Source organism: Pan paniscus, chromosome 21, assembly GCF_029289425.2.
Source record: "Pan paniscus chromosome 21, NHGRI_mPanPan1-v2.0_pri, whole genome shotgun sequence".
In the NCBI taxonomy this organism is placed as follows: Eukaryota; Metazoa; Chordata; class Mammalia; order Primates; family Hominidae; genus Pan; species Pan paniscus.
The window spans coordinates 21,440,089-21,467,998 of NC_073270.2; the positions used below are offsets into that span (position 1 = coordinate 21,440,089).

At 36.8% G+C, this 27,910-nt stretch overlaps 1 protein-coding gene across 2 annotated transcripts in view; it reads right to left on the reverse strand.

Moving 5' to 3' along the window:
* The window catches only part of RALGAPA2 (Ral GTPase activating protein catalytic subunit alpha 2), a 326,457-nt gene that overhangs the window by 171,914 nt on the left and 126,633 nt on the right, over positions 1–27,910 (reverse strand). For both annotated transcript variants that reach the window (XM_008962966.5, XM_063600987.1), the window contains 5 exons: positions 26,425–26,515; positions 24,611–24,787; positions 14,442–14,635; positions 13,416–13,514; positions 13,025–13,180 (listed from right to left, as the gene is read on the reverse strand). In XM_008962966.5, the coding sequence (XP_008961214.1) occupies positions 13,025–13,180; positions 13,416–13,514; positions 14,442–14,635; positions 24,611–24,787; positions 26,425–26,515 (717 nt within the window). The remainder of the gene's footprint in view (positions 1–13,024; positions 13,181–13,415; positions 13,515–14,441; positions 14,636–24,610; positions 24,788–26,424; positions 26,516–27,910) is intronic.

Consider the following 27,910-nt stretch of genomic DNA (forward strand, 5'->3'; position numbering starts at 1 on the left):
ATTTAAAAATGCGAATAACACCTTTTAAAACTATACTTTCAAGTGAAGTCAACAGATGATTGCTTCAGCTTAAAAATATGCTTCCAAAGATAAACACGTTAACTCCTACTCTCATAGAAGTATTATCAGATGAAGGAACTGGCTCATAAATGCTATCTTCAAAATAAAGACAGGTCTTCCACCAAAGCCATCTTCTTCGGAAATTACTGGGCATGGGGGGTAAGGGAGTGTGGAATTGTGTGAGGAGGCTGGGGGCGGTGAGGGGAAATGCATTAGAAAGATCTTAAGGGAGAAAAAAAAAGAAATTTACCAGGATTCCAGCAACAAATTAAGATTCCTATTCTTCCCTGAGAATGAACACTAGAGAACATATACCAGCTCTTCGTGGCTTCTGTGCTCATTTATCTGTGATCTCAACTCTGCTAAAAAAAAAAAAAAAAAGCTCAGGGCTTCTAATGCCATCACAGACTAGCGTGTCCCATGCATTTAAACATGCTTCCTTCTCATATGGTGAAATCGGGAAGCCTGGCTCTCAGGTTTGGGTGAAAATGAGTCTGCTTCATGGTACTGACTTTTGCCAGGATGTTTCCTAGCCTATGCCCAAGAACAGATTAACAACAAAAAATGATTTCTGTTCGTTACTTCCCACAGCTTCTGCTTTGTTCCCTTATCAGTAAAGAGATTGATTTTAGAATATGATTATTATCCATTCTTTTCATTCTAAGAAAACACAAAATGCATGCTCTCTTGGTTTATTTTCTTACAAGTAAAATTACTCCACCTGCACAAAGCAGCAAAACTGAAGCTCTCAACATTTTTGTGTTCTGCAAAAAAACAGAGGGCAACCCTGTGGTCATTCAATTTTGGGACTCTACCGACCAACCCTCTAATGTGGGTGGAGGCCTGGATGAATTAGAATGACAATCTCCCACCCCTCCCATTTAGACAATTCGTGTTTAGACAAAGAGCTCTCAAGAATGGCTGAAATTTGAGAGAACAATCCCAAAGGAAGCCAGCTCTATCAACCTGCTTATGGAGAAACCTCAGGCCAGATCCACTAGCAAAGCAGCAATACCGACAAACCCGACACTACACCTGTCCTGCCCATCCTATGATGAAAAGCCCACCACATACAAATCTCACCATGGCAGAAAGCAAAGAGGTCAATCGACCTCTAAATGGTGGACAAATGGCTTGCTGCTTCAAATTCTAGGAATACTTATTTTACATTTTGATTTTTAATGTACATATAACAAAACTCATTTTAGGGGCTTAAAAACAACTTTTTTTTTTTTAATGAGATGCTTTAAGTGTAGATTTTTGAGCTAATGAGGAAATAGGAGGAGGAGGGCTTTAAAGATAAAATTCCAGTAAAAGATACAACTAATTTGCTAGCTGAACTTGGGCAGATACTTTACCTTTCGAACAACAATTTCGTCATCCGTAAAATGGGAATGAAAATGCATCATGCCCTGTTGTACTCTTCAAAAGGGCAAAGGAGATTGTAACTGAAAGCATTTTGTAAATTCCAAAGTTCATAATTATTATTTTTATTAAATAACAGCAACAGTTATTCATGATCTTATTAAAATATTAATTTTCCAGGATCATTTGAAATTCTCAAGTGCTAACTGGGTTGAAGGTACCATGTTAGTTGCTGTGAGGTTCTAAGGCAGCCCCTGCCTTCCAGCAATGACCTGTTAGGGGAGGGGAGAGCTACTCATAGCTAAGAGTGAGGCCACCAAGAGCACAGGGCTCCTGCATGATGGGGACAGCAGGCATGCCATGGGAACCAAGGAAGGGAAGCAAATAGGTGGCACAAGGCACTGGGTCTTGATGAAGGGACCATGCTGCACGTGTTCAACTAGACTCCAGCACACAGGAAAATGGTAGGTATTTTGTTTTAATGTCTTATTATTAAAAGCTTCTCTTTTGCTAACATTTCTTTAGCCCACAATTACCTACCAAAGGATATTTTTTCCATGGGAGAACAAAAGAAAAACTGTTGTTTATTGCTTCTTCAGAAAACAATGTTCTCTCTAAAATGTGTTTCAGTAAATAGCATTAATAGCTGAACAATCTGCAATTACCACAATACCACTTATTGTTATGTATTAAAAAGAAATCAACAGACAAAAAGAGATTATTCCCCACAAGGAGAGCACTTTTCTCACGGAAACAAAAATTGCAATTTAAAGTGCTTTTCTTGACATTATATCCTTCTATCCAAGTCTACTCTTTATGAATTATAAACCACAGTCATGATTTAAATCTCTTATATTCAAAAATCATTCCTCTCCAAATGGGAGTTAATGTATCCTCCTTCCCCAAGTATAACTTTAGTACTTGAAATGTCTCTAGAAGCTATTCCTGTGTCTCTCAGTGCCTCTGTGCCTGGAGAAAAATGTAACATTTCTTAAAGTCTTCATAGAACTCTAAATGAGAAAAGATGGTCTTACAGGTCAATAGCTATATTCCAAAGAGTAGGAAAATCCCTTCTGCAATGAAATGTACCATTGCCTACTGAAGGCCTAACTATCTTTCCCTTCCCAAAGTCCCAGAGTCATCAGAAACCCGTTTCATGGAATAAGCAGCACAAGCCAAACAGGCTATGTATCTGGTCACCAATTCATGGATGCAGTGACTTGAGTGCAAGGCTAGGTAGGGCTCAAGCTCTAAAGTGAATGTTCCCTTTTTCTGAGGCTGTCCTAGAGCGTCAGACAGCCTTGGACTGAATACTTTAGAGCTTGAAAAGCTTACAAACACAGAATCTATCACCTGCCATATTTGAACAGAAAACTGGATTTAGTGTCTCCTGATGATGAGCTAGAATCTACCTATTAGTTCTGGCTCTGGGTAAAACAGTCTCTCTCACACAGCACTGCTTCAGACATTTGAAAAAGGCAATTATCTGTCTCCATGCACCAGCCCTTTTCCATGCAAGCTGTTCTCTCAGCCATCCTGCTTCCTCTTAGCTACTCAGGCAGTGCTCATGCAAGAAGTGGAACCTGAGCCCCCTTCCTGCCTCCTTTCATACATACAGTGCCTTGGGCTTTGCAGATGCAGGCCACACAACTTTCTACTTTGGGCTTCCAGACAAAATTCATCTCAGATAATTTTCATGTTAACTTCAGAATTAATCAGAACGTTCCATGTTTTATTTCTTAAACTGATTTTTTTAGACAGAGAATTTAGTAAGCCAAACCATTATGAAATTGTACCCCCTTTTTGAAAACTCATTTAACTCAACCTGAAACATTGACTCTCTTAATCTCCCTGGTTAAATTTTTGTATGCATTTATTTCCTTGGTTAAGCTAACAGAGTGAGACTTTCATACTGTCTTTGATTACTGAGTTGTGTCATTTAATTTATATCACCTAGCTCTTTTCTTAGGACAATGTCATCTGCAGAAGTACTCCTTTAGGGCAAGGTTTCTCAACCTCAGCAGTACTGACATTTTTGGTCATAAATTCTTTGTTGTGTTTCTGTGCACTACAGGATATTTAACAACATCCCTGGCTTTCACCCACCAAATGACAGTGTACTTTATGACAACCAAAAGTGTGTCCAGACATTGCCAAATGTTCCCTGGAGGGGGCAAAATTCCCCTGCCCCTCAAGAATCACTGTTCTAGGGTAATGAAAGTTGACTAGCTCACCACAGTAGAAAGTTAATGCCTGCCTTGAAACTGATAGTTGGAGCCAAAATTGCAACCAAAGTGGCTCAGCTCGGCTGCTTTGGTTACCCATTCATCCCCATGATGCTGTGTAGATTTGGAATAGCCAGTCTCAGAAGAAGGTCTTTTTTTTTTTCTTCCATTTTCTATCAATCAATATATCTACTGAGCATCTACCCTCTCTGGGAAAAGACAGAATGCACTCCAGTGACTCTATTAAAAAAGATTCCGGTGATCTGGGCTCTGTGACAGGCCACAGTAGAGTCTCCTTCCAGAGAGAAACCTCAGAGCAAAAGAACATGTTCTCAACTGAAAAATGTATGCCAACTGATACACGATATCACACGGTAACAGTTTACTAAGAACAAAATCTTTCCTTTTCCCACATATACTGAGAGTTGCTATACTATTTTTATGCTTTATTTCACGTAGCATGTCTTACTAGATACCGGAAGATTTGGGGCTAAATATACATAATTCATATTCATGTCTGATAACATTTACTTGAAAGAAAGTCTTTACACCTTTAAATCCAACAAAGGAAACCAAACAAAACTGTAGTTTCTGGCCTGTCAGGTAGATTTTTTTCTCTCTGGATCAGCCTCCATGCTATCATCTTACACTTTTTAAAGCTGTGAAACAAGTTCACTGCACATGTGTTAAACCTCATAACCGAAACCTCTGCCATCTGTTACCTCCTACATATTTTTACTTTCCTCATTGAGGTATAAGTGGGCTCTGTCTACAGATTAATGAAAATAATTATTGATTCTACAGCTATAAAAAAAAGAAAAAATATCTCACATTTATTTTTGGTGCAGTCATCTATCTGAAGTCTTTATGGCGATTGATAGCTGAATAAAGTTATAATAAAATTTTCATTGATAAATTTTGATGAATCTGTGGCTTGTCCATTCCCACAAAACCTTGTGGAAAACACTCGGAAGGCAGTGGATGCTACCTGATGGTGTAACATTAATTATATGACAGCTTCTATATTTTATCACTCTGAATTTGTACAATAAGCACAAACAGGAATTATGATTAACTTAACAATACATGTCAGGAGAGGACTGTCATCTCTCACCTGACCTTATAAATATTATCCTTCAAACAAACCTAAGTCAAACTTGGAAGTTTTGTTTATTGCTACAGTAAACTCCCCTTATATTCAATAATATTTCATTAATTTGAATAAAGTAAATTCAGGTCAGAAGTTGTATTTTTAGAAAAATAAAAGGACTTGTTTTTAAGTGCTACATTACTTTCAGAAATAATTAGTAACAAATATATGTCTTGGCTAACAAAAACATCAATTACAGAGCCCTTTAGATGTCCCATTTTAATAATTATAAATACATTTACAATTTGCATACCAACTGCTTGAATTCCAACAGAATTAGAAAATATGTTCTCTTAAGTAGAGAGAAAATGTCCCTGGAAATCTTTCCTGCACATTTCTAATTCCTAACAGGCAAGAATTCTTTGGGGACACCCCTTGGTGTATCCTCGGATGCACCCATTTGGCCTGTCCTATGCTATAATGTCCAAGGTGAGGAAGGGTCATCAAGACATGAGTCGAAACTTACAGTCCCTTTATCCTATCATGCCCACATGTCTTCCTTTTCTCAATTCATCTTCTTGCCTTTCTGAACCAACATTTGCCTTGACAGATAATGGGAATCGTGCCAGGACACTACTTTCTCAGGATGCTTACCAATCAGTACTACATCCTACCTCTCCAACATATTTCTCACACACAGACAAACACACACACACACACATGCACAAAACACATATGTGCATATATATACAAAATATATACACATATAATGAATTATACACATAGACACACACACACAAACCCCATCTGTGCCTCAGTCCTTGTTAGCCCTCATTACCTTGCCCCTGGGCTATTACAATAATTTCCTTTCTGTGCTTGTTGTCATCATTCTTTCATGATTATAATTCACCCCCACTTTATCACTGTGGTTTAAGCTTCTTAAAATGCTCTTGTGGTCATGTGGAGTATCATGCTCAAAAACCTTCAACAGCTCCCCACTGTCCATGGGATGAAAACTACTTTGAATCAAGGCTCTCTACAGTGCTGCCTGGATTCATGACCATATAGTATTTCTATGCATATATCTGGCATTAAATCAAAGCCACTCTAGTCATTGTTCCTGAACACAGCCTGAAAAGTTCTGTATCTTTGATGTGAAACTCCATCATGCTTCTTGTCCTGCTATTTAAATCCTATCCATACTTGAAAGTCCTACTAAATCCCCTCTCCTTTGTGAGCTGCTTTCAAATCAACTTAGCTAAAAGGATATTCAACAGTTCAATTTTCATAACATGTATATCACTACTTATTTGGTCTTCTGCACAAGTTGATGGTTAGTACAGATACTTGTTTATGCATCTCACACTCTCATAACCTGACTAGGTCTTTACCATGGCAGGAAAAAATATTCAACATAAAAAGATCATTGAACTTTGTGCCACATTTAGGAAGGAGTGATGTGACCCTAATAATAAAATGCCTAAAAATAAATCAGAGGATCTAAGAATGCTTAATGGGAAAGGGTCTGAGAGGCTCTCTAGCCCAATTCATTCACTTGACTACTTGTGGATAGGTGAGGGCCCCATGGCCAGTGAGTGACAAAGCTGAGTCTAGCTCTAAGGTATTTTAGTTCCCAGTATCAGGCCTGCCATCCATGAGAGTCATATGTTATTCTTGAAAGTCAATATATTCTGAAGCCATCTTATATCCTGAATTCTTGGAAGTACATTTTCCAATTCTTAAAAACCTTAGGAATAAGGCCCCACATTAGTCCTATTTTTACTTGTTGTATAAACCTATAGTTTTTTAAAAACTGTTTTTAAATGAAGCTTTAACAAAGTTAGCCTTCTAAAGGTCTAAAGTTCCTCTACTGATACACATCAAAGTTATTATTTCATCCTCGGAACATCAGTTAGATCTTTAAATTCACAAATAAGTACTTTATCTGCTAGTGTTGAGTTAAAATCCTATAAATTAAAACCTTGGTAAAATCACTTGCTGTACAGAATGAGCACTTTAGAGACATGTATTAAAATTATTTCCAAGGATTTGAGATAAACAAGGCCTCCAATTTGCCATCCTAATTCTTTACCTTTCCTGGAACTGAATACTCACTTATGTTTCACCTTAAATATAATTTGAAATTTATGTTTATCTAACATATATGGTTCCATAGTAACAAGTCTAAATTTTCAGCAAAGAACAATTCTTTGTCTGAGAAAAGGTGATGCAATTATTACATATGACTGCATGATACAGGCTGTCTGGGGTTATTAAAAGAGTCAGGTATGGCCAATTTACAAGTATCACCCCTGCACCTTGCTTTCAAAGCTCACTGCTGAGTCTTAATGCTCACTGAGGGGCCTCATGGGATCTTTTTACAAACGACTGTTTATTATTATATTATTCCATCATATACCTCATGAGAGGGGGTTGTAACACCTGTTAAGAAAATCATGAACTACTTTGACTTCTGTGATAGAATACTGCTCTATATATGATGTTTAAAATTATGGTTTTTTTTAACATTGATGTGACAAAAGGTTCATAAAAATGTGGAGTTAAATGAAAGCAAAATGTTCCTACAAGCTAAATATTATTGCCTACAAAATAAGTGGCTAAAATTTTAAAAATACAAAAATTAAATTAATGCTCAAGTGCATTCAGCAACTGAAATATGAACCAGTGTTGATCATGTATTGCCAGTGACCAGCACAGCACTTTGCAGAGCAGTTACTGGCTGAGCCAGGGTCTTACTTGCAGGCAAGAGAATCCACTGTTTTGAGATTAAGAAGAAAGAGACTTCTATGAGGGTGTTAGATGGTTTGCAGAATGTCTAGAAGTGCCAGGGAACCAATCACAAATCTCCACAGCCAGGAAAAAGCTGCTAAGCAGGAACACCCAGCCACATCACAAGGCTGTTCCAGCAGAGCCCACTGTCTGCTCATCTCAACAGTGATGGTGGTGCCGGAGCAGAACCTCCATGACAGGAGGACCCAGCTCCCCCTGTGCTGCTGCCCATCACTCCCCACATCTACCTTCAAGTGCCATGTTGGCTGGTGTCTCTGCTGGACAGAACCTGGGTCAATGCCAACCCAGCTGCAAGGAGTCTGGGACATGCAGTGTTCAGCTTTCTAGCTTTCCTTGTACAGAGGCTCATTGGGTGGGGTGAAAAGTGAGGGAAAGTGAGCCGATAGCCATGGACACAAAAGAAGCATTTCTGGATCATAAGCATACATGGGTAAAACAAATGTATCAATCGGTATGTCTGTCTACAGCACAGGGAGTGGTTATTTCTCCACACGTTGTAAAATTCCACAATGCCTAGTTATGTTTTTTAGTCAAATCATTATGTTCAAAGTAAGAAAATGTATATGGAGAAAGAAAAAAAATCAACACTTTAAGATATCAGAAATAAATGATGGTGTTGCTGTTCTTCTCCTTACCCTTAATATTATTACAAGAGCTCATGCTTACTGAGGGATCATATCCATGATCCAGACTGAATGCATTACATGTTTTTACCTCTTTCAAGTCTTCGAACAAACCTCTGAGGTAGGCACTATTATTATCCTCATTCGATAGATAAGGGAGCCAGAGCACAGCAAACCCAAATGATTTGGCTAATAAGTAACAAAGCCAAGACAGGAAATCAGACAAGCTGACTTGAGGTCCATGCTCTTAACCAATACACTTTATCACACTCTATTACACTAGATCTTAACTTTATGCTGTTATGATCCAAATATGTTACTTCAGGGCAGAACAACAAACACTTCTGCATTGGAGAGAGGCCTCATGCTTTTTTGGTGCATTATAAAACACAATATTATAGATGAAAATGACAAAGACTCACATTTCCCAAAATGTCTATATGCATATTTGCAACAATAATTTTACATTAATGTAGGCTTTGCATTTAAAAGAGAATTTAACTTTGATGTATAACAGACAAATTACATTAAGACATTAAATCTGTAAGTCATTGTTAAAAAATAGCTCACTTATTTTAAGCAAAGAAAACCTTCCAGTCTCTGATACATGTTCTTACAAACATGAAAATAAAATTCCTTTCCTCAACTGTCCTTTTCCATTTCACACATATTGATCTTTCCATCTGTTTTAAATAATCATGAAATTAATAGAAACTCTTTTTAATAAATCCAAATCATAGGTTCTTTCATGTCAAACTATTTTGGGGAATTCTGATGTGAAAAAGCTGCTTAAGTGTTAGGAAAAACTGAGAACAACAAGAAACAGCTTTAGAAGAGAAATTGAAGGATGATGAAGAACTGAGAAGGCAACTGTGGAAAGGTCTTTCCAGGTTGGGGCAGGGCAGTTTAATAAGGAGGATTCTGAAGTGGAGTAGGACCAAGGGCAGAGCCCAGGCAAAATAAAACGGAAGGGAGAAACAACATCAAGGCTGTTGGACCAATACGCTTGCTGTGAATCAATAAAAGAAAACATACCTGGTGGAATAAGCCAGGCCTGTATGTGAATTCTAACAGGCTTTTTAGCCTGTGGCACTGGGCAAAAGTTTTAGATATTTTTTTGAAGTTTCATTATTTATAAAATGGGCCTCAGGGGCCTGGGTACTATGGCTCACACCTGTAATCCCAGCATTTTGGAAGGCCAAGACGGGAGGACTGCTTGAGCCCAGTGAGCTATGATTGTGTCACTGCGCTCCAGCCTGGGCAATGGAGCGATACCCCATCTCTAAAAAAAAAAAAGCAATAATAAAGTAAAATAAAATAAAATAGGCCATGGTATTTATTGAATTGAATTGCAGAGAAGATTCAATGGTACAACATCACGCAGTACCCAGCACAGAGTCCAGCACTGTGAGTGCTGAAGAAATAAATACTCCTAAGCACCATCACCAGCCCACCCTCAGACACAAAGCAGCTGAGCAGAGGGAAGCGCACTGGGAGACTCCTTCACAGGCAGGCTGGGTAGCCCTGAAAGTCAAGCCAAATTTTCTTCATAATTTATAGTTATTTTGGAACTGTTTATAATCCTAATTATTTTGTAAACCACTAACATCAATTTTTTTAAAAAATTCATTGTCAAGGAAAAAATAAAGCCATTTCAAACCATGTTTTCGATCACACCAATCAACCACGAACCCATGTTACATATGTACCGGGGGAAATACTACTTGATAAATTCATTGTGTTAGTATTACATAAGTTATTAGGATAACTAAAACTGGTTAAAAATACTAAAAACAGTTGCTTTGGAATGCACTACATTTTTCTGGCTGTTTGGTATATGTATTATTATTTTTTAAGATACAAATGGTCATGTCTGTTTACATAATAAATTTGCTATCATATTAGATGAAACTATAACTTTCCAGGATTGCCAGAGAACACAACTCATGAGACATCTACTTTACAAATTGTTTTTTAAACTAAAAAATGTCTTCAATTACTATGAACATCATTATGTTTGAAAATATTTTTTAGCATCTTATAACTTATTTAATTCAACACTTTATTGGTCACTACTGATATAATTTTGATACCTTCAGATTTAAGAAAGAACTTCATGAAACAACCAAGCCATACACAGCATAATGTTCAAAGGCCCATGAACCACAAAGCTGCGTCGTGCAGACAAGTGTGCCACCCAGAGGCAAAAGGAAGAAACCCACCTTGGATTTTATTTGTGAGACAAAACTGATAATGTTCAATTTTAAACAATTATTTATGATTATTTATTTAAAAACACAGGACATCTTTCATAAGGTTCTCTCTGCATAAATAAATCCTTTTGCTGCTAGGATACATAAAAGTGTGGCCCTTTGAGAATTCTCACAAAATCGAAAGAAGCCTTGAGATGGTAGCAGTCACAGGTACATAGTTTGTTAATTAAAAAATTGAATTTAACTGTATTCTCTACCATAAATGCTTTCTTTTCTTTTTATAATTAATATAACATGTGTTACATAAGTTCTGGAACAACCACTATGATCTATTTAGATGTGTGGATCAAAAGTTAAACTAATTACCAGAGACATTTCTTAACTTAAATGAAAAAAAGTTTCTTTCATTAGGTCTTCTGCGTAATTTTCATCTGGCAAAGGAATAAAGTTTACTTAGAGTAATTCTGTTTGGCAGACAGTCAGCGCTTCTAAAATATATAACAATAATTGTTAAGGTTAAAGAAAACAGTCAACTCTATTAAACTCACATAAAAATTCAAGCTTCTAACAGCCTAAACAATAGGCTGATTTTAAATAGAGATTTATGATATCCTCATTTCATCTTAGAAGTCTGAATGTTGGGATTACTGTTAGCATTGGACCATCTTTTAAGATTTATGTATTCCACTATGAACTATAAAAGATATTGAGCCTTAACTTAATTAAAAACATAATATGCATTAAGATGTAAAAACAATTTTAAGCACAAAATTTGGAAATTCTTTTGTCTATACTATAAAATTGTATTTCTTGAAAATGATTTATAAAATAATTTTTTTCAGGTTCTCAAATGTTATATAATATACTCTTATTTCATCTCATTTTACTGTTTCATTTCCACATCAATACATCTTAAAACAGAAAGACAATTCTAAACTCATTTATGTGACTTTCTAAAAAACTCATTCTAAGGAACATTGTTTACTGCTAACTTACTTGTTTTTATAAAATGAGAAGGATCTATAGTTGATTATTATTTCCAAGTAAATTTTTTTTCCTGCAAAATATTAGCATAAGGCTTCTTTAAAGTAGGGTATTGTTAAGTAAACCTTCCTCTTTTGTTTCTTTCACTGAAGGAGTTCATTATTATCTGAGAGTTAATTGTCTTTTCTATACCCCATAATCCTCCACATACCCTGAGTTGCATCATTCTGTAAAAGATGCTTCCACTTGCAATGATGGCTGTAAAATATTTGAGCAGGGAGTACAAACAATTCTACTCTGTGTTCCTATTTCTACATTTATCTAGGAAATAAATGAGATTATGGGACTAAGCCAGCCTGCTACATGGATGTCCTCTATACACTGCTAAAATCACAATGAATATGACAGACTACTCACTAGGACAGTATGGTTATTATTTCATATAAGAGTTCAATGATTTTTAAAGCTCAAAGTAAGTATTGGGAAATACATACTGCAAACTATTTAAATTCAAGTACATTCTAAAGCAACAAAAAAAGTTTGCTTATCAGGAGAATAACTTCTTACATGTACCCTGGGGTATCAAAAGGTCTGTGTGTCTGCATCATACCTTCAACGAATACAAAAAATGCAGAAAGGACAGTTACTTGATAGTTAATAAATGAGTCAAGTTCATTAATAAGTATTTACAATTTAAAGGGTAAATCTCAAACACTCCCTATACCTCTATATTGGTTAAGAAAACCTAGTAATAAAATGAAATGTCTTAAAATTTCTTGAATCTTTTCTATTCCTTTCTTTCCATCCCCAATGCTACCGGCTTAGTTCTTATCATTTTTTTAAAATCTGTATTAAACACTTCCTAATTATTCTCCATCTACAGGCCAATCTCTGATTCTATCCTACTATCACATTTTCAAATCCATCTTCCAAATGCAGTCCAGAATCTCTGTGAAGCATAAATCAATCACATCACTTGCCTGCTTGATATCCCAAATCAAGTCAAGAATCCATGTGTCCCTATCCGTAATCTCCCTCAACTGGCAGAAGTCTTCCCAAGGGAGGAAGGTCAGGGTCTGGCCACACCCTATCTCCCAAACCTAGGGCCTACAAGGAGGAAGAGGTAGCTAGTGGCTCCTTGGGCCTTTCTGTTCTAACTTGAACCAAACTTAAATTGCATTGGGAGAAATTAAAATAACTCCTTATCAAGAAATGTCTGGACTCGTCTTCTATCTTACAGGTAAAGTCTTTCACAAAAACATCATAACTAATAAAACAACAATTTTCAAACATTTTTAAATGATCAGTACCACTTTCTTCAAACCATATTTAATGCAGAACCCAAACAAAAAGTGGTTATAATAGTATTTTGAGGTTGACAACACAGGCAGAGGTTAGATCATAGAGGCCATAGAATAAAATTAAAATTTGGTTGGCACAATGCAAATGCAAAGTCAGTGGGGAGAAGAAGCAGGGATGTGAAACCTGATTTACATTTTTGAAAGACCATTGTGCTTGCTGTGTGTAAAAGAGTTGAAACTACTGAGAAATTCAACACTTCTGATGTATTTTCATAAATATTACTAATGTCTTTAAAGAGTGATATGCTATTTCCAATTAATGGGCAATCACAATAAAGGAGTCGCAGAATACCTGATCCTCGCTGGTTAATCCCAGGTGCATCACAAGGTAAAAATGCACCAGGAAATCTGAGTTTGGCAGAACGTCCTGGCGTCTGGTCATCATGGCACAGATCAGCCTGTAGGCTTGTAGTTTGCCTTCCTTATATTCATTTGGCAGTGTCGCCGCCTGTCAAGGAGATGATGTTTCCAGATTAAATCAAGCCCAGGTGCAGAGTATTTCAACATTTCATTTACTTCTCAGTTTTCCTTAAGAGTTGTTTATGGACATGTGGGATGCAGTGACTTTAGTAAAGACCCAGCCTGTCTTCAAAACATGCAGTCTTGGGCAATTACATTTTTCAAACTCAATTTCAGAAAGGAAGAGGAAATCGCAATAAAGGAATAAACACATATCCACTTGCCTTAAATAGCCATGATGCAAACATTCTGAGTGGTGGGATCAAAACTGGAGGAGATGGAGAAGACTGGTTATCCAGGCTTATTGCTAGATTATCCCGTATCTAATTCACAAAGAGGAGAATTTTAGGGTAGGTAACATTACGTTTATCCCAACAGTATTTCAACAGTCTTCTGTGACCATATAGCTGCTTTCAGTTAATTTCTATAAGTGAAAACCTGTAATATTTACAAGTTTCTCTTTTATTGTGAGATTATCCTTTTGAATTACATGTTTGGCTTACTGTATGTGGTTTTAGATTTATATACAAAACAAAGGCATTGTTTTTCCTTGAACGTTAATGGCTGGGGAGGTCCTGAATTCCAAACGATAAGTAACATTTTAATGAGTTATACTGAACAAACATGAACCATGTTTTTGAAAAAAAAATTTAATAACATGTGAATGTCAGAACCCAAACAAAAATCAGAATAAAAATTGTATGTACTACTCAGGAGGCTAAAGCAGGAAAATTGCTCGAACCCAGGAGGCAGAGGGTTGCAGTGAGCCAAGATGGCGCCACTGCACTCCAGCCTGGGCGACAGGGCAAGCAAGACTCCATTTCAAAAAAAAAAAAAAATTATATGTACTCTAAGATTCTACTTTCATAAAAAGAAAGAAGACTATATATTAATATTGGCTATTTCTATGAATACTGATGTTAATTTTCTTCTTTGTATTTTTCTACATTTTTCAAATTGTATACAATACAACCAGTATCACTTTTATAAAGAGAGTAACTAGAATGACTTAACATCCTGTATTTAATATCCTATGGCAATATTCTACTTTTGCACTAAATGAAATAACTTTTGCATTTATAAAATAGTCACGTTATATATGATTATTCTTTGATAATCAAATGGACTTTGTCTAAATGTACCATTTGTGTTTCAGAATATGTTCAGTAGTTAACTGAAACACAGTTTTTACATTAAATGATAAGACCATTTTCCTGGATTAGAATAAAAAGTAACATAGCAGGACTTACCTTTGCTAGTTTGTACCAGAGTTCATAGAGATAGCAGAAAACTCTGGCATGGATCTTGGGTGACTGGATGTTATTCACATCTCCAAGGATCCCCAAGACCCTTCGCCATAACACAGCAGCAGAGTCTGGGTGCCAACCAGTGAGGCTCCCCCCGGCGATTATACTACAGTCATCTGTGAGGCACTCGCTGCTATCTATGCAGAAAAACATGTCTGTTAACCCTGTAAACAATCTTGATTTCATCATACCTTTTTTCTTTAAGGCAAATTACCTTAGGTATTCAAAGTAAAATAATTAAGGCAAAAAATGTGAAACAGCTGAGAATTTAAAAGGAGAGAAAAGCAGGATCAAGGAAGAAAGGTCAAATGATTTTGATTCTTCAAACTAAAAGAGCAACAAGCTAAGACATGACATAACAGTTCCTGGAGACCCTGTGATGGGTTTTATAGATCAGGGGAGAGGAAGAGGGAGACCCTTGAGCAGGATGGGTGGGAAACAGTGCCATGGAAATGGGTGGCCAGGGAAGCCTCAATGCTGGAGTAACATCTGCGGTGGTTGTTGTTAGGTCAGGTTCATGGGGGTGAAATGTGCATACAAGAAATTTCCATCCCTTTCAGGTTTAAGGAGTTTTAAGGAATGTATACGTTCATGCAACTGTTGCCATAAACTGCCACCATAATTGAAATATGGAGGATCTCATCACTCCAAAAAGTGCCCCTTCATAATTGGTCCCCTTCCTCTATTCTCAGCCTCTTGCAACTACTGCTTTGTTCTCTGTTCCTATAGTTTTGCCTTTTCCAGAATGTCACATGAATGAAATTCTACAGTTTGTAGCCTGTCTGGTTTCTTTCACTCAGCAAAATGCATTTGAGATTCATCTGTACAGTTGTGGGTATCAGTTGTCTCTTCTTATTACTGATTAATATTCTATTTTACAGATGTGTCATAGTTTATCCATTCACCTGTAGATATTTAGATTTGTTCCTGTTTTTGGCAATTATGAATACAGTTGCCATAAACATTCATGTACAAGCTTTTGTGTTAACATGTTTACATTTCTCTTAAGTAAATATCTAGGAGTGAGATTCCTGGGTCCAGTCATAAGTGTATGCTTAATAAACATTAAACTGAAGAAAGAAACTGTCAAACTGTTGTCCAAAGTGCTGTTACGGTTTGCACTCCTGCAAGCAAAGTATGAGAGAGTTCCACTTGTTCTACATCCTTGCTAGAACTTGATACTGTTGGTTTTTAAAATTTTAACCATTCTTATAGGCATGCAGCAGTATCTCACTGAGGTTTTCATTTGCAGTTCTCCAGTGACTAAAGATTTTAAGCATGCAGTGATATGTGACTCGAACTTGAAGACAATGTGCAAATGGGCTGTGCAGCTCTGTGGGGAAGAGTCAGTTAGGGAGAAGAGCTAGAGCAAAGGCTGTGAGATAGGAGTGTGCTAACAAGTTCAAGGCATAGAATGTCTTTGTAATATATATTTAATTATGAAATATGAAACTGTGCATTGAAACAAATAGTTAATGAAGAATTTAATGATTTACATGTATATCTAATTTTATCAATTAAGTTATAGAATTTTGTTCTTTGGATACCTGTTGCTTTAGTATGAGTAAAGGCTAGAAGACTGATTTGAATACGTCTCCAGCTTCCTAAAATAAGCCTTTGAATTTTTAGAGTAAACAGAAAAGCAGCCAAAGACACACGGGCACCACTTAAAGAATGATGTATTATAACAAAAAAATTTATTTCATAGTATGTATGTAATAATCAACAGAGGCAAGCATTTTAACTGCACATTGTATTTTCTCACTCTTCATCCTTTTGACTTCATCGCAGCATTTAACGCTTCTTCTCAGGCCCTTTTTAGACAATTCTGTCTCTATTTGCTTCCATGACCAAGCACATTCCTCTAATCTCTCGCAGCTCAGTTTTTAAATTCTGGATTCCACATCTCCAACCTGCAGCCTTTGCACAAAGTTCAGTCTCTGTTCTCATGTGTCATAGCCTCAGCCCCCATGTGTTCTATCCCTCTTCTCAACTGGCTTGGTGCTTGAGTAGGCCACCAAAGACTTCCATGTTGTTTAATGTAGTGCTCAATGTCCAGTCCTCAGCAGCATTTGATTCAGGTAATCATGTCTCCTTTCTGAAATGCTTCAACCATTTGACCCCCAGGTATGACTCTCACCTGGTCTTCTTCTTTTGCTGGTGCTTCTTCATCTCACAGACTGTGGACACTGAAGAGCCCTGGAGCTTTTGTCTTCTCTATCTATACTCATGCCCCTCTTAATCTCATACAGATTTATATACTCACAGCTCTACATGCCCATTTCTGGCCTGGATTTCTTTCCTCAAGTTTAAACTCATTTCTCCAACAACATATTTGACAGCTCTACATGCTCAGGACTGAACTGAAGCAGAAACTATAAGCAGGCATGGTCTTTGGTCAGTTCCACTGTGTTCCTGAAGAACCTCAGATATATGTATGTTGAGTTTTTTTTTTTTTTCTGGAATTCAAAAGACTCTCTCCTGCTCAAAGAGTATGAAAAATCTCCTTTAATCCCTCTGTTTTCAAGACAGTATCTCTGCACTCAGACGTGTTGGTGACTCCAAGCCAGAACCCGCCTAACTTACTTTCACCATTTTCTAGGGTGAAAAAGCAGTGGCCAGTGGCAACAGAGCTCTAACTAGTTCTTAAACAGACTTACAGTCTTCCTGTTTTTAGCCCCATCATCACCTCCTACTTTTGTAGCTACCTGGTATGGGAAATTTTCTAACCCTTTTAGAGAACCCGCGTTAATTTAAGTCAGGTTGTTTCTTGGCTTCCCCTATTACTGACACAGGATTTAATATTCTCAGGTCTGCCAATTAATTTACCACAGGCCACCTGTTCTGCAACTTCAAGAAGTTGGTTGCTACTGTCTTTCTCCTGCCATCTTTGTCCTTGTGGATTTATGTCTTATTTAATATAAATCCTTTCAATGTGGCTTAAGTACGGTTTGGAGAATAAGTGGGGCTATTTGTGTTTGTTCACTCTACTGTCTTTAATAATATGCATTATTATAATTTATAATGTCTTTGTTACTCATTTCTCTTGCTTATTTTTAAAAGCCACTTATTTTATAATTTTTGTTGTTGGCTTTAATGCATTTATATTTGGTAATTTTTTCCTGAATTAGTCTTTTTAAAATAAAATTTAATTTTTAAGAACAATTTTGGATTTATAAAAAATTGTGACAATAATATAGAGTTTCCATATACTCCATATCTAATTTCTCCACTATTAACATCTTATATTCGAATGGAATATTTATTACAACAAACCAATACTAAAAGATTATTATAAAGTCTACACTTCATTGAGATTTCCTTAGTTTTTAGGTAATTCTTTTTTCTGTTCCAGGATCTCATCCAGGATATCACATAACAAATAGCTGTCATGTCTCCATAGCCTCCTTTTGACTGTGAGTTTTCTTAAAACTTTGTTTTTGATGACCTTCATGGTTTTTAAGGAGTACTGGGGCTTTATAGATTGTTCCTCAATTGGAATCTATTGGATATCTTTCTCATAGGCTTTTCTTTTGCATTCCTGGAATGAACTTCTCTTAGCCCTGATGTATGATATTTTTCCAACATTCTTCAATCTCATTTATTATTGCTTTATTTAGAATTTTTTGCTTATATGTTTATAAGTGAGATGGTCTCTAATTACGTTTTTTTCATACTGACCTTGTGTGGTTTGTTTCAAGGTAACATAAGGTAGATAACAGAAGTGAGTTTCTTTCTCTTTCTACGGAATGGGATGAAAAAGGTAAAGTTTCTCTTTTACGTGAAGGTTTAGTAAAGCTAGAAATTATCCTTTATTTTTATAGATCTATTTGAATAGCATACTGTATTATTTTAAAAATTTATATTGGTTTCGTAGTTGTTCCCTTTTCACCTCCAACATTTTTTCTTGATCAATCTTGCCTGTTTGTCTATTTTTATTAGTGTTTTTAAAGAACAATTTTTAGTTGTCTTCTAACTATTATTTGCTTTCTAGTACATGCATGTATGCTCTCAGCTTTATTAGTTCCTTTTTTATTAACATGTATGTTATTGTTATTCTTTTCCTAATTTTTGAATAGAATACATTGTGTTAATTTATTAACATAATTATTCCCAAAGTTCTCTTCTTCACCCCATACAAATAAAGCCGGACTGATTTCTAGGCAATTATCAGTCCCCACTGAGTGTCATCTTGAGTGTATATGTTGTTGGCATTTTTAAGGCCTAATCAAAGAAACTGAAGCACAATCTCTGGATCTGAGGAACTCAAGTAGAGGAATGACAAGGGCAACAAAAGGCAAGAAAAAAATGAAACTGAAAAGGAGCCAGGGCAGGTCCAAAAATGGCTGCTCACTATAATAAGCTATGCTTATTAAATTAGTGATGGAAAGATCCCAAGACACACACAAAAAAAGATGTAATAATGATGGCACATGGTGTCTTGGAAAGGCCTTCCCAAACACAGAAGCACTGTTCCTTCTTAGAGGAAAACAGACCTGTAGTTCCCACAAGAGTATCATATACTCAACTCAGGAGACACATCAAAATGTGCAAATATCATCCAAACTGGAATTCCTACACACTGTGCCTGAAAGGCAGAGTGCAAAAAACCTAATTATGGGCCTTCTGGGTTCTCTGACTTTTATAAAACCTCGGAAGAAAGACTCATCACCCTAATTCTGTAAAGTAAGTACAATATCAGGCATCTGTTAGTCTGAAAAGGTATGCTGAAGCATCAATAAATGCTTATGAATCAACATGAGCCCCCAAGAGAACAAGAAGCATAATATGGCATTTATTTTTCTCATAAAGGATGTCATGGCATTTTTCAATCCCTTGAGGAGAAAAAAAAAGTAAGGGGATTAGATAATTTACAGCTTTGTTTCATCGCTGGTTAAACCTTCACTCCAAAAATGTAGCTATCCAAAACAGAGATTGGTCCCCAGCATCCCAATCACACTGGAGATTTGCTTGAGTAACCACTCCAAGTACATGTAGACAGATACCTCATCATCACCTGCACCTCTTTTCAACCTGCCAACGAATATGCCCTTACTTATGAAAGAATCCCACATAGAAAATCTGCTTCAGTACTGCTTTACACTCAGAAAAATTCATGCCTCAGTGATAAAATCCTAGGCAACATCCTCCATAAAATTATCAAGGTATGCTGACTTCTTTAGGAGTTTCTGAGATGCCTGTATGAGTTTCCTCAGTATTACTATGAACAAAAATGTTAATGAGTTCAAATGTTTTGCCCAAAATTACTCTGCTGGTGGCATAAGTGACAGAAGAGATGCTGACATTTTACATGTAGAGGGTTCCTCAGTGAAGGAGCACTTAATTAAAAATGGGAATTTAAGAGACTTCAGACAATTTCATGTTCACCCTAAAAATACCCAATATTTATTTTATTTTATTTTTCATTAGCAGCCTAGTATGCTAGCTTGCTATCTTTTTGTTTTATTACTACTTAATGCTATATGGGTGTTTAAAATTTTTTTATTAAAGTGAAAACTCTTACAAGCATAATTGTATCATCTTTCTCCAAACACATAAATAATTTTTACAAAGAGATCTAAAAGTTTAGAACTTTGCAAATATAGAAAGGATTTCAGCCACAAAATAAGTCTTGGTAGTTGGCAAAATAAGCATTTAAGGCCAAATGGTGATTTAATATGGCTGCAATTTTATATAAGCTAGGCACAGTGTTAAAGAAATGCAGCCTCGGTCTCTGAAAAAAATTTTCCTTTTGATTTGAAAACTAAACATAAAAAACAAACTCAAAGGCCTGAGTGAAACAACTTAATTCTAGAGCCAGAAAATTCAGGCCTGGCCTCGATGTCAATGATCAAGTGGAGAAACAGTAAGATGGCATCCTGCTCCCACCAGCGCAGCCTGGCTCTCCTCTCCTTCTTCCACTCCTTTTCAAGGATGTCCACTGCTCACTGCAAAGATTTTAGAAGGTGAGCTACCAATGCCCCAGTAGCTATCATTATTATTTTTCTTTCTAATATTTCATGACTTCGAAACACATAAAAGTCTGGTGGAAATGCCAAAAATATAGGTGATGACAGAGAATGCTGACAAAGCATTCTTGGAAAAACAATTTTAGTGGCAGGTAACAGGAGCTGTAATTCATATTCACAGCCATAATTAAAAGCAGAAGTGGCAAAAAAAAGTTCTGTAACATTTGGATGCAAGACTGTGATAACCACACTAAATAAAAGAGATTTTGAAATTGTCTTATATATTATTTCTAAAAAATTAAAATTTAATTGCTCTTTTCAGCTATATAAAACAACAGCTTGCAGCTTAAAGTGTATTTGTTCGCTGATTCAAGTATTTATTGAATGCTTCTCTCCTGTCCTGCAATATTCTCGGAAGCAAGAATCAGCTGTGCACATAGCAGACAACAGGAGTCCCCCTCCTGGAGTCTGCATTCCAGTAGAGAAAGACCTTGGAACCTCCCAACTAAACCAAGATGCTAGATAACATTTGTCACCAAACCTTACTTTAAAAGTTATCACTGAGCTAACAAGAACATGGAAAGAAAAGAGCAACAAAGCTGGCTTTTTCCCTTTGTGGTTCTGCTAAACCACAGAATTCTTAAAAGTTTCTCTGGTAATGCAGTTTTCATTTTGCTGAGGTTGAATTACTGACACTTTTTTTATGGTTAGCTATTTTTTTTTTAAATCATAGAACCTTTTAAAAAAGACGTTTTCTTCCAAAAGTTTTTAAATTTTCCTTTTCACATTTATGTACTTTATCCCTCTGAAACTGACTTTGGACATGGCGTGAGGTAGGAATTCTATTTCATTTTTTTCCATATGGCTAAGTACTTGTCCCACAGAAATTTGTTGAACAATACATTGTTTCCTTGTCAGACCTGACAAGCCACATATATCATATATCATGATTCCATGTCTGTGTGCACTCAGTGCTATATTTTATCTTCTGTTCCATCTGTCTATTTGTCTATCTCTATGATTACAACTTTAAGTAAATGTCATAGAATTTATCACATTATTTGTGACTATTAGGATAAATGTTGTGTCTTCTGTCCTTTTTATAAGCTCTTAAAAACTATAGTGGCTTATGACTTATTCATCTTTTTATTTCTCAGAGCATCTAAATCAGTATTTCTAGACTATAAGCTTATTTGTTAAATAAGGGATGAGGTAAATGACAATACTGATTCTTAGCTGTAGACTCATAAATGTCCCCCTCCCCTGACTATTTCAACAGAACTAAATGTATGCATGTCTTAAGTACATTTTCTTATTTTCTGTCTTCTCAATGCTCTGGCATTAGGGCCTCACTGATCAGGGAAGGACTGCCACTTCCAGGGTTAGCTAATTCCTAGAGATAGAAGTCTATTCACCAGGCAGCAGGTCTTTCACATGCAAACCTACCAATTCAAAATTCAGACCCTCCAACTACCTCCTTTCTCTAGTTCTCACATACTAAGTCAATATCCCCTGCCCTGTCATCCCAGGACTGGGTACCAGGAAACTAGAAACAGCCCGTATGCTCCAGAGCCCACTGAAGTCATTCATATTAGCAATCCTAAAACTGCATACCCTGCCTTGCCTTGCTATTTCCATAGAAATGACACTAAAAGCGGTTGCCCCATTTTGTTCCTTCTGCCTCCTGGTACTTCCCTGCATGACCCCTGTTTCCAGGGATCCGTGAGTATAAACTTCTTCCTCCATGACAATCATTTCCATGTCTGTATGTCTTACCACATCTGATTAAAACAAATCCCAGGTAAACTTTAAGACAATGCACAGTAAATTTAGCTGTTATTTTCAGCAAACATGATTTAATGAGAAAGCAAATATAAAAGTAAACAGTTTGCCAGTGATGAAGGAATTTAAGATTTTGGAGGCAGTTTATTATTCTAAGCATTTGATAACTGGTAGGATTATTCAATAAGAAACAAAGATATAATCAAATTGTTTCTCTTTGCATGTCCTAAAAATCAGGCTCATATGAGTTTTATTTTGAACATTTATGAAGAAATTGCTCTCTTAAGAACAGAAAGTTAAATTCAGAACTGTGATAATCCTTAAGCCTTATCACATTACAGTTTGTCCTTTTCACAGATGACAAGGTGAACTATTGAACTGCGTGTACTGATTCTCTATATTAGTATTTCAAAGAAGAAATGAGTATTTGGAGGAGTTAATCACAACATGGAGTGCATCATATAAAATTACCTCACAGAGGTTTATTAAATTGAGCTGTCCAATACATACCCTGAAATGGGATCAAAACTAATCTTTCCAAAGAACAGACAAAAGAAGTAATCACCTAATTTTCTTCCCTTTCAATAAAAATAATTAAAACTAGTCCATGTTTAAGTAAATTCAACCTACTGAAGCTTCAGTTTTGCCTCCTACAGTACCACAATGATGACTTTCTTTTGGATAATCTGTAAGGATTCTCAAGTAGGTCAAAGGGCTTTACAGTAATTTTAATTTTAACAGGAACACAGTGTAAAGGAGTAGACATAGCACTGCACGTTGAGTCAAAACATTTTGGAAGCCAGTTTCATCTCTGGAACTCACACTCCAGCTTGATAACAATTTCTCTGGGTCTCAATCTCCCCATCTCTAAAACAGACATGATAAGACTTGGCCTGCTTCCCATACAGAATCAAAGAGAATGCCTCAAAATTCTTTGTAAATGTTGAATCTCATATCAATGTATAGTATTATTAGTCAAAATCATTATTTAGTCTATAAAGAATTTTATTGAATACCACCTTCATATGTTAATTTTATGAAGTTTTAATGATATTCTATCAAGAATTTCCCAAATATCAGAGACGTTAGTTAAATTTTAAATCACAGTGAAAACCAGTTTGCTTGGTTTAAAAAAAAAAAATCCATTTAAGGTCAAATTTTAGCCTTTATGTTAATCATTTTTAAATATTTTTGGCATTTTAATAACACTCTTAACATGTTACTTTGTGGTGGTTGTTTTCATACAAGATACCTGTGTGTGAACATGAATGTGCATCCATAAAAGTCTTGGCTCTAGTCAGCCTTTCCCGCACTGATTCCTCAGACCACGAGTCTCTCCTGACACTCCACAAAACAAAGCAAAACCAAACCCAGCTCCTCCATGGCCTCCCCGTTCTCATCAGCCTGGTCAAACAGGTGAGGGAACCTGACCTTTGAGGTTCACTTACCCAGTGTCACACAGTGTGTGTGTGTGTGTGTGTGTGTGTGTGTGTGTGTGTGTGTGTGTGTCTGTGCGTGTGTAGCTAAAACTGCAGACTACACCACACACAATATTTTGGGCACCTGACTTAGATGTTCACTCATTTATTCTTCCAACAGCCTTCATAAAGTACGGGCTATTATCCCAAATTTAAAGGCAAAGAAATAAAAGGACAGAGATTAAATAACTAGCTCAAGGCCACCCAGCAATTCCTCGGAGGTGCCTGGAAGCCGACCCAGAAAGTTTGGCTCTGAAGTCAAACAATCTGAGGTTTAAAAAGTTGCAAAAAATACAGAGTATGAAGTCATTTTTTTTAAGTTTAGAAACAAAACTAAATGATATATTGCTTGACACACACGGTAAAACTATAAAGAAATCAAGGAAATTAGTATAAAAACAAATTTGGACTAGGGTCCCAAGATAATGGGAGAAGGGGAGGGACTTGAGAAGGACCTCTAGGAGACCTCACTGGCTTGGGTGCCCTGCTAGTTCTTAAGTTGGGTAGTAGACTCACTCGTGTTCACTTCATTACTGTTCCCTGTAACTTACATACTGTATATGTTACAACTTACATTTTATGTATCAAAATACTTTATTTAAAAATTAATCAATAAGCTATCTAAACTCTTTGACTTATCCTGGATTTATAACATGTATGAGTTGGAAAAATCACTCTTCTTTCTAGCATAGAACAATTCAGTCAGGGATAGTAAAGGCTTGACATGAATACCATCACTTCCTCCTATGGTGGACAGTGGTCAGGAGCATGGCACACTTCCTCCTACAACTGTTTCAGAACCCTCTGTATACAAGACTCCAATGATTCACAACTGATCTCCCAGCTGTTTGCATTAGTGCCTCTTTTTCAAAATGCAATTTACCTGTTAAATTTGAAGCATCGGTGGGACTCAGTTGTAACCAATGACGGGCATCAGCATCAGCCACAACATCTGTGGGAGTATTCAGTTCTGGGTCTTCCTCACAGGTCTGCCATGGGCCCATGGACAGCTCTGCCTCATTGGTACAGCCCAGAGTTGTATCACTGTTGGTACTTTCACCTGGTACAATGGAAGAACCAAAGTTTAAGATAAAAAATAGCTGAAAATCAGAATGTTCACAATTACTGATACGAAAGTAACTAAACAAACAGCAGACACAGTAGGAATCATTCATGTTCTTTGGCAGAACCTGCAGAACTTGAGAGGAGCTCAAAAAGTGCCCATGTGGGGCTCTTGGTCAAGAAAATGAATCTTCCAAATAAGGATATTAATAGCCATTATGAGCACCACTATGTATCATTCAAGTGGCACTCTTCAACGTGTCTTCACTCAGTACCCCCTACACCCAAACTACACCAAGTCCTAAAGTGTGCTGGGACTTACAAAATGAGGATGGGTGGAGGAAGAAGATAATAACTGATCCACCACAAATGCAAGTTTACTCTACCGGGTAGAAGAGTCTAAAGATGTTGTATGCCCCAAGCCTGACAGGTAGACGTAGACCTAGGGTGACTCATTCAGGGTCATCTGGGGATATAGTGTCCCAATACAACAGATTTTCTAGAACAGAAATTCTCCCCTTTAAACAGTAATAAGTTCTAATTTATCATAATATAATAAGGCTAGGCCACAAAGACTTATAGAACTATTTAGTCTGACATAAAATGAACCTAGACAGTTCTGCTTCTCAGAGTCTCCTGTCTACTTCATAACAACTTTATGCGTCTACATCTCTGTCTGCTCACCCTTCTGGCTGCTCTCTGTATCTACTCCTAACAGTCCCTTACTCTTGCTGTTTCTAATCTGCTGTCCTCTATTTACTCACAAAGAACTAAAAGTTGTCTCAGTAACCAGGTGACCAATGGTAGGTCCCAAACTTCATCTCCTAAAGAGCTCTAAGCTAGCAGGGTGAAGGTAGAACTCCTCTGCACCATCAAGAACTGTCCTGAACTTGAGGAGGTGTTTACTTTGCTACTCTGGCACCTGACTTCAGGAAAGCAGAGTACTAAGGCTGTATTTTACAATATATGATAATACGTCTCAGGATTCCAATCTCATTCCATTTCTAAGTATTTAACCCATTGACTTCAATGTACTTCTGATGCTTTTTGCTTCTAGCCTCTGGGAACTTTCTGGGGAAGATAATTTTTCTCTCTGGTCTATCTGCTCACTCATGCCATCAGTCTCTGATGTACCACTCACCTGGAGAAAGGTCCAGGGGTAGAAAGACAGGCCTCTCAAGGTACGGGTGAGTAGAACTGTTTTATTATATGTATGGATGAACCTTTTGTCAATCCTAGGATTCCAGGAATAAGAAGGTCCCATTTCACAACCATTTCTCTCAAATTGATAAGCTATTTCTCAAGTTAGAAGGTAAAAAGTGGGAAGATGGCTTGAGCCCAGTCATTCAAAACCAGCCTGGGCAACATGGCAAAACCTCATCTCTATAAAAAATAGAAAAATCAGCCAAGCGCATTGACATGTGCCTGTAGTCCCACCTACTCAGAAGGATTGGGTGGGAGGATCACCTGAGCCCAGGGAGGTTGAGGCTGCAGTGAGCCATGATTGTGCCAGAGCACTCCAGCCTGGGCGGAAGAGTGAGACTGAGTCTCTAATAATAATAATAATAAAATGTAAAAAGAAAATAGAACATATCAACTCTGTAGTTGGAGGAACAGACATTTCCCGGAACTTACTCTTCTGTCTTTCCCTACATTTTCCTTGTGTCTGCTGCAAATCATCTTTCAAATCCAATTCAGCAGGGCTGCTGCTTCTTCGAACTAAGATCTTCAGACAAAAAGAAATATTGCATTTACTACAGGAAAGTTTTCATTGTTATAAGACTTAAGTTTCTAGCCCAAATTTCTAAAGAAAAAGAAACAAATAATAATAATAGCTAAATAAATTGATGTTTTCCATTTGAAGGATATGTTTTCACAAATCACTATATTTAATTTTATGTTACTCAAGATCTGAAACTTTAATTTATATCCTCTACTTTGTCAACTTACATCCATCCAATTAAATTGATCTAAGAAGGAATGTTAAATTATATGGAAGGAATTTGTTTTAAAGTTCTATTTGTTCTTCTGGTCAGGCACACATATATTGTGAACACAATGCTCTAGGAGGCATAAGTTATGCACACAAATCATAAGTGTGCTGGTAGGGAAGGCGCAAACTCCACCCAGAGATCTAAAGGTCCATTCAGTGTCTTCCTAGTTAAGCATGCCACAGACTCTCCTGAGCATTGCTTAACCTTGTATTAAATTCACAGGATTAAAAAAAAATCAGGAGGAAATCTGCATCCTCTAATAAGTTATAATTTGCTTGGAGAGACAAAACATACACAAATTACACAAAATAATTATAATGTATATAAGCAAAATATGCAAATAAACTGCCTCTGAAGGGGATGCAGAATAAACTGTTGCCTTAATTGGCTCAGCTTTATAGGAGAGCTGTTCAAGACAGCAATGGACATGAAGTGGTAGAGGGAAGACAGGAGGGGATTCAAGGCAGGAAGTACTGGGTGGTAATCAGCAAGTTCTATGTACAGGAAGAGATGCTGGTTATACCAGGCCATGCAGGGCACCCAGGTGAAGAAGGACAAAAATAAGAAATGCAGACCTTCTAAAAAGACACAGCTGCCAGTGGGCCTTGAACCTTAGGTTCAAGTGGGGAACAAGATGTAGAGTTAAAAGAAAAAAAAGAATGCCCCAAAAATGTTGACCATGGCAAAACTGGAAAAAAAATTAAAAGAAAGAATAATTATTAAGCTAATAAAAAGCAAGCCATGAATAAAATATTTAGAAGATTTAGAGGATTAACACTATATGAAAAAACTATTACACAGCCTTAAAGAAGAATGATACATATCTAATGTGCTAAGAGGAAATATGCACAGAATATTTCCTTAGTTAAAAAACAGAATGTAGACTCTTCTGCTTCTAACTATATGAGAGACACAATACCTCCCAGCCATAGAACCAGATCCTACATAAAACTTTAGTTGCAATTTGGGGCTCACAGGAAGTAAAAGAAACTTCCAAGAAATCTACCTTCAACCCTTAAAAGTGAGCAGAAACCAGGGCAGTGAAATGTGGCTATTGCAAGGGTAAATCCAATAGTACCACTGCCAGTGGCAAGAGGACGAAGACTCCAGGATTAAAGTAGCACTCC